General features: G+C 37.9%; 1 protein-coding gene across 2 annotated transcripts in view; it reads left to right on the top strand.

The window, feature by feature from the left end:
• The window catches only part of nsd2 (nuclear receptor binding SET domain protein 2), a 32698-nt gene that overhangs the window by 7185 nt on the left and 10475 nt on the right, over positions 1-15038 (top strand). The window contains exons 9-19 of one of the 2 annotated variants that reach the window (XM_030127216.1): positions 1-84; positions 212-327; positions 734-823; positions 944-1070; positions 1773-1973; positions 6390-6569; positions 10222-10378; positions 11477-11679; positions 12521-12624; positions 12728-12997; positions 14541-14657. The exon at positions 1-84 is cut by the window's left edge and continues 13 nt beyond it. In XM_030127216.1, the coding sequence (XP_029983076.1) occupies positions 1-84; positions 212-327; positions 734-823; positions 944-1070; positions 1773-1973; positions 6390-6569; positions 10222-10378; positions 11477-11679; positions 12521-12624; positions 12728-12997; positions 14541-14657 (1649 nt within the window). Of the gene's footprint in view, positions 100-211; positions 328-733; positions 824-943; positions 1071-1772; positions 1974-6389; positions 6570-10221; positions 10379-11476; positions 11680-12520; positions 12625-12727; positions 12998-14540; positions 14658-15038 lie in introns of both variants that reach the window. The other variant, XM_030127215.1, reaches the window with a different exon arrangement.

Raw genomic sequence — 15038 nt, 5'->3', positions numbered from 1 at the left:
AAGTAACACAGAAAAAACAAAGACGAAGGAGGAAGATGGACAAAGACGGAAAAGAAACCAAGAGGAGACTGAAAACGTCAAAAGGTCCTGACCTCACTGGTAAACAACCGGACTCTCACTCTGTGATTTACTCGCTGTGGCTTCGACTCTCAGCTGTTCTACTGTAATGTGAGCTGTTGATGGTAAAACTCCATACATTGTCTTTTCACAGACGACCAAGACGCAGAGAAACCAAAGCGTAGGAGGAAAAGGAAGCAGGATGGAGAGGGCCAAGCTACGCCCACCAAAACTAAGAAAAGACGATCCTCCCCTTGTCCTGAGCCTGAGGTTTGATACATTTAGATTGTATCTTGATAAAAAAAAAAGTGCATTTTCTTCTTATCATGTCTTTCACAGGGTTCCCATGCTGTCTTAAGAAGCCTTAAAAAAAATGAGTTTTTCATTTTAAAAAATCTGCAATTTTTTGTTTAGGCCATATCACCCAGCCCTAGTTAGAGGCCATATTGCTCAGCCCTAATTTCAATTGACTTCACTTAAATACTGCTTGTTAATGTTTTTATGATCACTGCAGCTCTATATCAATCCTTGATTTTCTGCTTGATGGAGAGAACTGTCCAAAGGGAGGAAACATTAGAGGATGTGATCGTTTGCTCATCAGATATTTAGCTGATAAGCTTCCATCTCTCAGTGCATTTATGAATTTTTTTAAGTTGACAGTGTTTTTTCGCTGCAGGGTTCAGGAAGTGAAGGACGTCCTGATTCCCCGAGCGACAGCTTAGACGGGACGAAGAAAGGCGAGCGGAAGAAGGAGTTTGTCTGCCAGGTATGTGTGCATCCTGAAAAATAAACATGCAGGATGACGTCCTTTATGACAGCTGTCGCTCAGCTTAATGTCATCTATTTATATCTTGTGAGTCCTAATGCCATGAGTGTGTTTGTGCAGGTGTGTGAACATGCAGGGGAGGACTTGGTGCCCTGTGAAGGCCAGTGCTGTGGGATGTTTCACCTGCAATGTCTCGGTCTGTCGCTGAAACCAGAGGACAAGCTGCTGTGTCAGGAGTGCAGCACAGGTGAGAAATGTGTACTTTACGGTTGACGCTGCAACATAATGCTGGTGCACTGCAGCAGCTACAGTCTGTAACCTATCAGTGACTTATTTCTGAAGTATTAGTTGAAATTGTTGCTGCAGGATGTTTGATTTGTGCAACTGTGATTTCAGACTATCTTACAAAATAAAATAAAAAAAAAGGAACAATAATGATGCAGCAGTTTGCAAAATTGAAGGTATTTATGCTAATGTGTCAGGTTATGTCCTGCAGATTGGCTTTTCATGCATTCATCAGAGTTTATGTGCTGCTGTTGATATTTTCAACAGAACCTAGTCCTGCTCTTTGACTGCGTAAACAGAATACATTGTTCTGCTCATTTATTTAGTTAAACTGCAGCCTTTTACAGTTAAATAACTGTACAGGCTGAAGCCACTACGAGGTTATTCATGCAGCACTAAGTGAAGTCAGAGGGAAAGTGTCATATTTTATTTATTTTCTTCAGGTTTTAACAAGATAATCATTTTAATTTCAAAGACCCTGCACAGTTTTGTTCAGAGATGAAAGGTATCATTGTTGCGTAATAGATGTTTAACGAATGCAATTATTGGAAGGAGACTGGAGCCTGAAGGCCAGTAGACGCTTAAACAATGCTTTTGTGTTGAGAAAGAAGTAACATCAGCTGCTTGTTTGTGTTGATGCCTTTCTACTGGCGTCTCCCAACAGGAGTCCACTCGTGTTTCACATGTAAGCAGTCTGAGGGCGAGGTGCGACGCTGCCACGTCCCACACTGTGGCAAGTTTTACCACGAGGAGTGTGTTCGCCTCAGTCCTCTCACCGTATTTGACAACAAAGGCTTCCGTTGCCCACTTCACACCTGCCTGAGCTGCCACTACGGCTGCCGCACCAAGCACAAGTCCACCAAGGGTAAGGATCTGCATGATTTCCACTGCGCATGTCAACTGTCATTTGGTTAATGAACAGGGTTCGTACGGGTGCTTGAAATCCTTGAAAATTTTTTAATTCCAATGTTGTGTTTTCAAGGTCCGAAAAGTGCTTGAAGTGTTTGAAAGTGCTTGCAATTCTAACTCTGTGATTTATTTATTTGTTTATTTTTGATAGTAACTCAAGCCAAAGCTACTTACAGAGGAGTTGATACATTTTGAAAAATAAAACTTTATGTCAAAAAAGAAAATTCCCAGGTGTTCTCAGGTCAACTCCAGGTATATTTTTATCTTAATCTTTTTCTCGGTGCGAGTGTGAAGTGAGTGTGTGTGTCTGAAGAATGCCAAGTGTTTTCCCTTTTTTAGGGGGGGATTTTTTTCTTTTTTTTTCTTCCATTTTTGCTTTATTTAACCAGAAAGTCCCATTAAGATTAGGAATCTCATTTGCAAAGGAGACCTGGTCGAGGTAGCAGCCATACAGAGTCCAAACAATATAAAACACATACATGATACACAATGAACAATAAAACACAACAGCTATTCAACCATAATGGCATCAAGAAAAACAGTGACATTCCTCCATCACTGCATTCTCCATGATGCTTTCACTGCTTGATGAAACTTTGTGTTTAATTTCTAAACTTTTTGCTTTCATGAAACCTAATTTTAGATGTTTATAGCATAATACAATGTACATCATTGTAATAAAAAGTGAAAAAAACAAAAATAATCCTGAGTATATGTATTCCAGTAAATATGGATTTTACTCCAGCGATAAGGTGCTGTGGAAAAAAAAATTTAAAATGACCCTTGAAAGTGCTTGAATTTGACCTTAAAAAATGTGTACAAACCCTGACTGAAGGATCAATAGAAGTATTTGTTTTTAGCATCACATATGGGTAACGCCTCCTGTGGCAGGCTGATGTATCGTGTGGGGAGAGACATTTTGAGTCAGCTGTTTGTTATATCTGTAGAGGAAATATGTTATCGTTACCATTACCGTCCTTATCAGCCAGTAAAAGGGTTTTTCCTGTGTAATTGCCAGTTACTGTAACTTTTGCAGCCTTTACCAGACTCTGCACTAGTCATTTCAGTCTAGTTGGGCGCCTTGTAAGTAAAATGTTTTTGATTGACAAGGTGCAATTTACTAATACATGTAAATTTTGACTGCTGATTGTCATCATACAATAACTTAAAATGATACAGTCCTGCACCAACATGCAGCTGCGTCTAAAAAATAGAATATGAAAAAACTACAGATGCAAACCATCTAGCGGTCTTAAATAAAGTTAATACAGTGGAAAATCAAAAAACATTCATTTCTAGAGAGATGAAATGGCAAATGTGTAAGATTAGCTGGTCTCAGAATATTAGTGACACATGTATGCTTATTTTAAGATAGCTCCATGAGCTAGTTTAAGTTTTTAAGTAAATAAACATTATTGCTACAGATACAAAAGGAATCATACAAGTAAATGTATTAGTGTTTATTAGTGTATTAGCGAATATGTTTACAGAGCTAACCAAAACGTGAGCATTGCCATAACTTAGTAGATCTGTCCTAAACAGTTTTACTTTACATGTTCCAGTTTTTTGAGACACTTGAATATGAATGTGTGGAAGTTTATCTGAAAGGTTTTGGTCCTGCTGAGCAGAAAGTGGAGAATTATCTTCAGTGTTGGATAAAAATTAGCCAAAAAAGCAGATGAGAAAATGTATTAAGTATTGACTGGGGTCAGTTCTCTGTTCAGGCTGAGTCTGGAGTCACTGTTGGGAGTCCAAGTATGTGTATCAGGAATTTATGAAGACGAACACATTTTATATATACAGTTAGGGCTGGGTAATAAAACAATAATGATATATATCGCAATTTAACTTTTCCTCGATAGAGATATGAGACATGCTCGATACAATTTCAATAGAATTCATTCGTCCATGTTTTGACAAACATAAGAACAGCCAATCATAATTAAGTAGCGCTGCACCAAACCAATCACGCTAGACCCACGGCAAGTTAGGTTGACGCACACAGCACAGGCGTAAGAGCAGCCGCAGTGTACACACTAATCTTTGTGCTGCAGCGGGAGGTAATGAGAGTTCCCTCCAGAGAAAATTTGACCAAGAGCTAGGGCGACTGGGTTACTTAAAAGTAGGGCGCAGCATAGAAGCTGGGAGTTGGACGTTCAAAGCATGTTAAGTTTCATGTTTAGCTTACACCAGTTACGGTAGTTAAGGAACACACCTTCATGTATATACTCCTGGCATTGTTTGGGACTGTTTGTTTGTGTTCTCTTTTAAAACTTGCAAGCTTCTGCCTGCTGGTCAGACTTTAGTTTAGTGTTAAATATATGTACCTATTTTATTTCTCTGAAACAGTTGTATAATGTTCGTCAGCACATCTGTCATGTTCAGCCTCTGACAGAAAATAAATCCTATTTAAATCAAAAATAACCTTCTGATGTCTTCACAACTGTTATGAAGAATGGAAAATTTAAGCTTGACAAAAATGGTGATTTGATTTATATAGTGATACATATAGATATCGTCTGATATGAAAAAAATTATTGACATGATTTTTTTTCCATATCACCTAGCCCTACATACAGTTCATAGCTGCATATGATGCATGCAGTGTTGTCATGAATGGCTGTACTTGCTGTTAAAAGCCACAATACTTTGTAAAAAGACTTGTAATGAACTGTCCATTTACCGTAGTTCTGTAGTGTTGAGTTGAATAATACTCTGTTGTCAGTTTGCCTTAGAATGCTTTCAGGAAGTTTGGGAGGTAACTCCTAACTGCCTCCCTCAGATACCATGGTGCTTGCCTCCTTTAATGGAAAACGTTGTATCTGATGCCATCAGTTGAGCAGCAGTGCGTGTGTGTGTGAGAGACGCTGCCTGTTATTGTATCACATACTGACTACAAATAATCAAAAATCTGAATTCATGGAGGCATGTCATGATGGATGACTGAAATTGTTGGCTTTCATGGCTTTGCGGAGAGCAGCCCTAATATTTACTTTGAAGGTTGACATGTTGGATTATGGGTTATTTACCTTTTGTATTGGATTATATAAGCTCTTACACAGAGTGAGGGCAAGTTTTCTGTGAGCTGAAGACCATATATTAACAAAAATAGTGATAGTAATGCTCTGCTAGTGAATAAGTATATGGAGACAAATTAAAGTTGTGTAATTATTACGGTTTAAAGGAGGTTCACTGCCCACAGTATTTTCCAGTTACTGTGACACAGTGATGGGGCAGATCGGCTCAGCCTCCTTGGCAGAGACGATCTTGTTAAAAGGATTCTGCAAGTCAGAGGTATCAAACTCATTTTAGTTCAGGGGCCACATTCAGTCCAATTTGATTACAGAAGGGCCAGGCCAGTAAAATAACAGCATAATAGCGTATGAATAATGAGAATCCTTAATTTACCTTCTTTGTTTTAGTGCAAAACAGTAAAATTAAATTATGAAATTGTTTACATTTACTTTATTTTCATAAAAATGTGAAATCTGAAAAACCTGAATTTTTAAAAGAAAATAAGTGCAATTTTAACAATATTATGCCTCAGTTTATAATTGTTACACGTGCATTACAATTTACAGATTACATTGGATCTGCAAATACACAAAGCATTTAGTAACAGGCAGAATATTGTTAAACTTTTATGGTTTGGGACTCAAATGTGTTTGATACTCTTGACTGTTAATATCGAAAGTGTAATTTTTGCACTTTTTTTGCACAAATTCATCCCATGGGCCAGATTGGAGTCTTTGGTGGGCCGGTTTTGGCCCAAGGGCCTTATGTATGACCCACCCTGCACAAAATATACATACAGTCGCAAAAAAAATTATTAGACCACCCCTTGTTTTCTTCAGTTTCCTGTTCATTTTAATGCCTGGTACATCTAAAGGTACATTTGTTTGAACAAATAGAATGAGAACAACAAAAATAGCTCATAGTAGTTTAATGTCAGAGCTGATATCTTTCCATTTCCCATGTTTTCTTGATAATAACCAAAATCACTTCAGTTCTTACATCGATATCTATGGCATTGTACTGACAAAAACAGTGTTTTTAGGCATTCCATGTTTTCTTTTGTGTCTGTTTTAGTCACATGATACACACAGGAGTTAGTACTGGATTGCGTAACCATTATTTTTGATGGTCTAATAATTTTCTCTGTGACTGTACATATACATATATTTTGTTAATATACCGGGGGGGGCTCATCCTAATAAGGTCTATGTATGCGAAACTCAGGTACTGTTGATACGTACTAGCTATCATGACAGAAGTAAAAGTATTTGTGAAGTTAAACAGCCGTAGTCTATGATCCGATCTGCTCTTCACTCACGTGATGCTAATGTTGCCTTTTCCTTTTACTGTGCTGCAGGTAGGTTGATGCGTTGCCTGCGCTGCCCGGTGGCATACCACATCGGCGATCTGTGTGTGGCTGCAGGCAGTGAAATGATCACCAACACCGCCATCGTTTGCACCAATCACTTCAACGCCAAGAAGGCCTACAGCCACCACAGGCATGTCAACGTGAGCTGGTGCTTCGTCTGCTCCAAAGGTTTGCCTTTTTTACTCGTAGCTTTCTCCTTGTATTTAACTTTTGGGAGGTTCTGGAGCCTGTACCAGCTGATATTTGAGCTTTGTGAGGTAACTTCAGGTTTAACTCTGGGTTTTCAGTGTCATATTTCAGTGCTCAATAGGCCTTTATATGATCTCATAACAATTATGTTTCCCATGCTCATTGTTGAATATTGTGCAACAGGAAACTTGTAGAAAACTCAAGAACTGACAAGTATTTGGTAATGTTTACCATGCTGAACCCAACTTAAGTTATCAGAAGTTTTATTTTGCTCGGGTTTCTCAGATTTTTTTTTTTTTTTTGTACTTTAAATGCAGTATCAGACCATTTATCAGAACTTTATCCAACAAAATACCTTAAAACGACCTTTAAATTCTTCCTCTCTGATGATTTGGGGTTTCATTTACATAGAACAGAATAGATCTTTATTGTCATTGTTGCAGGAACAGTGAAAGGTAGTTATTTTTACTAATTCTGGCATATTTACATGGGTGTATTTTTTAATACAGTGTTCATAAATATGCATGGCCCCTACTTCATAAACCAGTAATATAAAATAAATAAATAAAATAAAAACCTGTATGGTAGCAAACTCTTAAATTGCAAAAAAGACAATATAAAAATATCACACAAAATACTGAGAAATATTGACGATACACAAAAACTACTGAGATAAAATATTAAATACTACTAATGTAAATACAACTTAAATATACAAAAATCTAACTCTGTACTACAGACAAGCAATATATACAACATTTAAGGATACATACAGGTTATAAAAGGTAAAATTACAAACAAGGTACATGGGTGTGATTATTGCACACATAGAGTAAAAAAAAAAAAAAAGACTTGGAATCTTAAAGCTTTGGTTGCACATTAATTTAACCAAATGTCAGAATTTAGGTATTTATCTAGATCAGGGGTCGGCAACCTTTAACACTCAAAGAGCCATTTCGACCCGGTTTCCACGGAAAAGACAACACTGGGAGCCGCAAACACTTTTTGACATCTGAAATGAAGATATTGGCCTATATATACCGTAAATTCCGGACTATAAGCCGCTACTTTTTTCCCACACTTTAAACACTGCGGCTTATACTCCGACGCGGCTTATACAACGATTTTACCGGTACCACGGCTTGGTGCCGCCACCGCGTACCTCGGTGGTGCCGCGGCGCACCTCAGGGCCAATGCTAGGTGCTGTTGCACCGCCGTACCATGGCTCGGTGCCAGGTGCCGTGGCACCGCGGTGGTGCCTCAGCTTGAGGTGCCGGTGGTGCCGCGGCACCGGTGGCACCCAGTTGTGGCACCTGGCACTGAGCCGTAGTACTGCAGTGCCACGGCACCTAGCGTTGGCCCGAGGTGCTGCGGCACCTTGGTCGTGCCATGGCACTTGGCATCATTAAATGTTCTATTTTCTTCAGATATTTTTCTTTTCTTAGATTTCTCCATACTTGGTCTACATGGGGTTGAAAGTCTCGATAAATGTACGGCGTTTTGGCGGGCTGTCGGAGAGTGTGACGCATATTTTGAGCGACGAAAAGTAATACTATATATATATAATTTTATTTTAATATTTCGAGATCACAATAATCTTACAATTTACAACTACAATTAAACAAACGAACAAACACAAATAAAATACTTTGTTCAGATATTGTGCAGTTTTGGTGTCGCAGGGCATTCCGCGCATGCCGGCTGCCGGCTGACACGTCAAGTGCTGTCAAACGTCTCTGAAGAAGGTGAATGCTGATCACTGAAATTGCACAAGGTCTGAAGAAAGAAGTTAAAAACTTCGACTTAATAAGAAGACATGATACACGTTTTTGAGACAAATAACATACACTTCAATCGGACACTTATAATTTATTTTCCCAAGCTATGCAGAGCCGCAACATAAGGATGAAAGAGCCGCAGGTTGCCGACCCCTGATCTAGATGCATGATTTAGCATTAGAAAGCCACTGAGCAGAGCTGCCTAAAAACTTTCAGTACTGTTAAAGTTGTTGATCATGACAGTTTGAAAACGGATCAAACCATAGATACAGTCGTCATTCACCAATACCTAAAACAAATGACAGTGTAGAACGAACTGAATGAGTTTCCCCATATATCATTGGTTTTTAAGTTTTCTTCTGAAGCTTTTTAGATGGTACTCTTGCTTTTTCGAGTTCTCGTACACAGATGTCGTTATTAGAGAAAAACTTTCTTAAAAAAACACTTTAACTCAGTCTTTCAACCCAGACAGCACCCACTAAACCAATCCAGAGTAAAGTCTATACATTTTTGTGTTGTGTCATTAGACAGGTTTTGTGTTAGGTCTACATCAGAGCTTTTCAACCGTGGGGTCACCTGAAATTTCTAGTAACTGATAAAAATTAAAAAAAAAAAACTTACTAATAAAAAAAATATATGGTGAGTTGACAGAGACAATCCCAATACATAACAGACATGACAAACTGTGAAGCTGAAACTGAAGCACTGTGGTTCTGTTTATCTTTCAAATGTTCATTGTGGTCAGTTTCAGATGCTGCAGCTCTTTCATAATTCATAGTTTGATTTATTGTTTGTTCAGTATTAATTGTCAGCCTTGTAAATCCAAGCTGGACTGACTGTACATATCCTGACCAAGGGAAAAAAAATAAAATTCTCACTTTGTGCAGTAATCTACACCTGGCTTTTCTGCCCCCGTCCATAATAATACACATTATATAGACTAAATGTCATCTAAAATTAATGTTTATTTGCAACATAGTATAGCAAACTATTACATGATCAAAAACAAATTGATTTTAGCAAAAAAAAAAAAAAAAAGACAAGCCTCTGTTTTGAAAGTCTAGGGTTGCCAGAAATTTGTGATGTTAAAATGGGGTCACAAGCTAAAAAAGTTTGGGAACCACTGGTATACATTGTTCTGGTCTGACTCCTGAAAATCGGATGTGATAACTGGACAGAACTAAAATGATATGTATTTAAAAGTCTTATAATGCTCTGCTCCTGCTAAATTGATGAGTAAAAATCTCTTAAATCTCTGCAACGTGCAAGGAGGAAATGTTGTTGGCACATTGAAGTAACCAGTATGGTGCAATAAGTTAACTCACTGCTGCTGAAAATCAGGAAATGTTCAACTACAGCAGTTTGTGGGCATCAGTTTCCATTAAGATCACGGCTGGTTTTCAGTTGACTTGACTGTACTTTCATGTGAGTTATAATAGTTATGATACTGAAACCCAGTAAGTGTGCCAGTTGTCAGGCTCTCGATGCTGAAAAAGCAAGCATTTAGGGACCATGGATTAGGGTTGTTTGTTTGTTTGACTAAGGGTTTTGCAATTACTGCATTATGCTGCACAGTTTTCCTGCCAACACTCTTGTATCCATTTTGCTTCGTAAGTAATACACACAAGCAGTTTTTGGGTCAATTAACAATATGCAAGTGTGTTTGGCTGCACATCAAACCAGTGCTTTGTTTTTCTGTTTGTTTTTACTGCCTCTATGGATGATTGCTGTAAATTAAATCAGTCTTTCAGCTTTAATGACTTGAAACTGAATATCAACTCTGTACCGCATCTGTCTAAAATGTCTACAGCTTTTATCGACTCTTTGTTTTGTTGTTGTTGTTGTTGTTGCAGGAGGGCAGCTGCTGTGCTGTGAGTCTTGTCCTGCAGCTTTCCACCCAGACTGCTTGAACATCGCTATGCCTGATGGGAGCTGGTTCTGCAACGACTGCCGGGCGGGGAAGAAACCCAAATACAGAGACATAATCTGGGTCAAACTAGGAACGTACCGGTAAGAAACATGGATCCTCCTGATTATATGATGGAAAACAGCGGTGTCAAACTCATTTTAGTTCAGGGGTCACATTTCAGCCCAATATGATCTCAAGTGGGTCAGACCAGTAAAATAACATAATAACCTATAAATAATGACAACGCCAAATGTTTCTCTCTGTTTTAAAATGGATAAAGTACATGGAAAGGCTGACCTTCTCATTAAGAGTCACTACTCAAAAATGTTTAAAAAAAAAATTGGGAAAAATTTGATATTTATGTTAATCAAAGAAATTCTTGAACCTGTATAATCTTAATACTTATTTTTGACTTTTTTACTTAATTTGTCCTGAATCTGTCTGTATTTTTATTTGTCTGAAGGTTGAACCTAGATGCTCTAACTGTTGTGGTCTGTTTTTTTTTTTTTATTTGTTTGTTTGTTCTGTATACTGTAAAATTTGTATATAAAAAAATAAAGTAAAATTACAGTATGATGTTTACATCTACAAACTATCCTTTAAAAGATGTGAATAAAATGAACCATAAAGAACCCAAAAAATCTTAAGAAAAATAAGTGCAACTTTAACAATATTCTGCCTCAGTTTATCATTTACACATGTACATTAGAACTTAAAGATCACAGTGGAGCTACAAATACACAACATTCAGTAACAGGCAGAATATTGTTAAAATTGAATTTGGGTCTCTGTTCATATTTGTCTCTGTTCATATTTGTTCAGGTTATTCACCTATAAAGACAGGATAGTTTGTAAATATAAACATTTTTAGGTAATTGTACTTTTTTTTTTTTTTTTTTTTTTAACACTAAAATAAAGAGAAAATTTTTGAGGTATTATTTATAGATTATGATAGTATGTTACAGGTCTGACCCACTTTAGATTAAACTGTAGTGTATGTGGCCTGGAACTAGAGTGATTAATATCTCACAAATTCATCCCATGGGCCAGATCGGACCCTTTTGCGGGCCAGTTTAGGCCCACAGGCCGTATGTTTGACACCCTTGATCTAAAATGTCTTTCCTAATTTGAGAATGTAGTGATATTTGTTTCTTGTATTCTTGTATCTCATGCTTGCTGCTCCTGGGTTTTCGTCTCAGATGGTGGCCTGCAGAAATCCACCACCCCAGAAACATCCCCACCAACATCCAGCACCTTCGCCACGAGATCGGAGAGTTTCCGGTTTTCTTCTTCGGCTCCAAGGACTACTTTTGGACTCACCAGGGCCGAGTCTTCCCCTACGTGGAGGGAGACAGGGGGAGCAAACACCAGAGGACCGGCATTGGCAAAGTCTTTAAGAATGGTGAGCTCCTAGACTACCAAAAAAAAAAAAAATAAGGGTAAATTAACCCATAAAAACCCAGTGCTTCTTTTGTGGCAGTTTCCAAATGATTTTTTTCTATCTATTTATTCATTCTTAATTGATTTATAACCATTTATTATCATATTACCATCTATATTTTGTATTTTTTCAGTATAAATCATGTGTTTCCCTTGATTTAATTTTCTGGTCATGTAGATGTTCATAAAAGCTCAGACTAAAGTTTTTTATTATATCAGAAACAGAAGAAGCTGAAGAAAAAGTGACTTTTTCAATAAAATAAATTGTTAATCAAACATAAAACAAGTGTCTCCATCCACTGTCATTGATCCAGCTCCATGGGTTTTACTGGTGAATCTGTTGTAGGACGTGATAGTGTTTTCATGGTAATATGTCATATCTGATGACCATGAAAAGATGAAAAACTGTATTTTCCACCAATTATTTACATGTATTGATAGAATTAGTGGATCAACGGGTATTAAACAGTTTAGATTAGTAGATAGTTTTGGTCACCAGTGGCCGTTTTGGTCTTTATGGGTTAAAGCACCTGCATAATTCAGTCACTCATTTAAAGGGAATAATTAAACAAGACAAAAATCCATAGGAAACAACACATGTCGGGCATATAAACTGTCAAATGTGTAAAATACAAAAACATTTACTTGTTTTGGTCTCACTTTCCAAAATGACTCACAACTGAGGAAAACTGTTTAGAAGACTGGCAATGACAGTTTAGGTGGCCAAAGTTATCCATTTAATTGCATCTTCTTTAGGTTGGTTTCACACCTGTTTGTTTTAATTATCTTTTTTCCCCCCTCAGCTCTGATGGAAGCCGAGGCTCGATTCACTGAAATAAAAATGAAACGAGAAGCCAAGGAAGCACAAGAAAACAACCGAAAACCACCCCCGTATAAGTTTATCAAGGTGAGAAACCTCACAAAGTGACATTAACCTGAACTCTACTTATTGTTGACGCGTCCTTTAACCTGCTGTGTGTGTTTTCTCTCTCTCTGTCTCTCTCTCTCAGGTCAACAAACCGTACGGCAGAGTTCAGGTCTACACAGCAGACATTTCTGAGATCCCCAAGTGTAACTGCAAACCAACGGATGAGAGGCCGTGCGGCTTCGAGTCGGAGTGTTTGAACCGGATGCTGCAGTACGAGTGTCATCCTCAGGTGTGTCCCAGCGGGGAACGCTGCTGTAACCAGGACTTCACCAAACGCCTCTACCCCGAAACCAAGATCATCAAGACCGTCGGTAAAGGTTGGGGCCTGGTCTCCCTCCGAGACATCAAGAAGGTGAGAATACAGGCGCCTTTTAGTGTCTGAGACTAATGAGAAACACTTAATGGTTCTCAGTTTGTTTTGGAGGGAAAAATGGGTATAAAAAGAATACAAATATATAATCTAACATGTTTTTTTCTTTTTTAGAATATCAATATACAGTATTATTGTACTACAGCAATTTCTTTTTATCCCGCCCCCAGAAGGGGAGGCAAGGGGTATTGTTTTTGGTGCGGTTTGTTTGTTAACACTTTAGCAGCAAAACTATTGGTTGAATTTATACCAAATTGGGTTTGTAGATTGCCAGTGACCCAGAATAGATGTGATTACATTTTGGGAAAAGTGGTTTCAACTTCAAATTTTTTATGAATTTTAAAATATCCCCCCCCCCCCCCCATTTCCTTATAATGGATAAAATTTGTCTATGCTGACATCAGCACAAGCATAGACATGATGACATCAGCTGGATCGATGCTAGAATAAGATACAATACATATACATGTGAGGGGCGTGGTTTGTTGTGCCTGGAACCACCTGTTTGTGTCTGATTTGAGACATCTTGTAATTTAGTGCTGCACAAATAAAATCCCAACATCCATTCATCTTTCTGACTAAAGCAGGGAAGTGTTAAAAAATGAAACCTGTTTTTGTGGAATACAGTTTTTTCAAAATCAGAACACTTTATTAATCCCAGAGGGAAATTATTGTTCTTAAATAGCCCAGACAACCTTTAATTTATTACAAATTACAACTTTTATTATTCATTTCACACGTATGATGTACAGATTTGTTAAGTCATGTTTTGTTTCATTCAGACGGAAACAAAGCAGCAAGTAGTGATTTTTCAAAAATACTGAACTGATTGAAATTGAGATTTGACATGTTTTGTTCTTATCAGACCATTTTAGAGCTCTAGAAACATTTTCAGCCACTTCTTTTTTTAAATTACTCACAGTTTTATCAAGCCTTTACTCTTTTCTTGAGAGTACATATACAAACATTTGATATGGCCCAGTAGTTGAATATAACACTCTTACCCATTCAGTTTGCTGGAGTCTGTTTCTCAGACAGACAGATTACAGCTGTAATGGATTTAATAGCACTCTGAGACAAAGAAAACACCACACTCTGATTTGAGGGATCACAAAAAATACTTTGTTATTCTTGCAAGAATCAAAGTGAGACAATACACAAACACTCAGAGCAACCCTATTAATGGTCTAAACTGGGCTGGCTGAAGTCCAGCTTAAATACATTCTACAAAGGTTACATGATGGTAGTAAATCTAGTTTGACCTTTAGAATGAGCACAGACAGATGCATTCTTCAGCATTCTTTTTCAGTCTTCAGCAGTAAAGTGATTGACAGCAAGCAGCTGAATGTTTAAAAATGATAACTAACACAGTCTTTAAGACGCCAATCGTTGAGTGACAGGCAAACATGTTTGCTAGTGAACTGATTTTCCTTCACACAGCCACTGCAGGTTCATAAAAACATGTGGATTCTTTCCAATGCAGCAGCTTTGGATCCTCATCCTCCTGGTTTTCCCTCTCCCACAGGGTGAGTTTGTGAACGAGTACATCGGTGAGTTGATAGATGAGGAGGAGTGCAGGGCGAGGATCAAGTACGCCCAGGAGAACAACATCACTGACTTCTACATGCTTACCATCGACAAGGTTAGAGACGTTTGTGTGTTTGGTTCTGGATGTCGGTGTGTTTTTGCTCTGCAGTGTATCAGGGTGCTGTTTTCTCTGCAGCAGCGCCATTCCACTGGGAGCAATAGAAACAGGGTGGTATTGCATTGGGAATGTTGCATAAAAGACAACTGTAACATTACAGTAGTCAATACTACAGATAAAAAGAACATGTGGCTTCACAGAGTGGAGAGAAAAGAGTAAAGATAGGACCGAGGTGGTCTTTTGGGTTTATTTACTTTACATTCTCAGCTAAAAAACCTTCTTTTACGTGTATTATTTTATTGAGTTTTACTTCTACAGCATTTTGAAAATCAAGATTTTACACCACAAATATACATCTGGTTTCACAATGTTTCATTC

This window comes from Sphaeramia orbicularis, chromosome 22, assembly GCF_902148855.1.
Source record: "Sphaeramia orbicularis chromosome 22, fSphaOr1.1, whole genome shotgun sequence".
NCBI classification, from domain to species: Eukaryota; Metazoa; Chordata; class Actinopteri; order Kurtiformes; family Apogonidae; genus Sphaeramia; species Sphaeramia orbicularis.
This window is presented reverse-complemented; position numbering and strand designations above follow the sequence as displayed.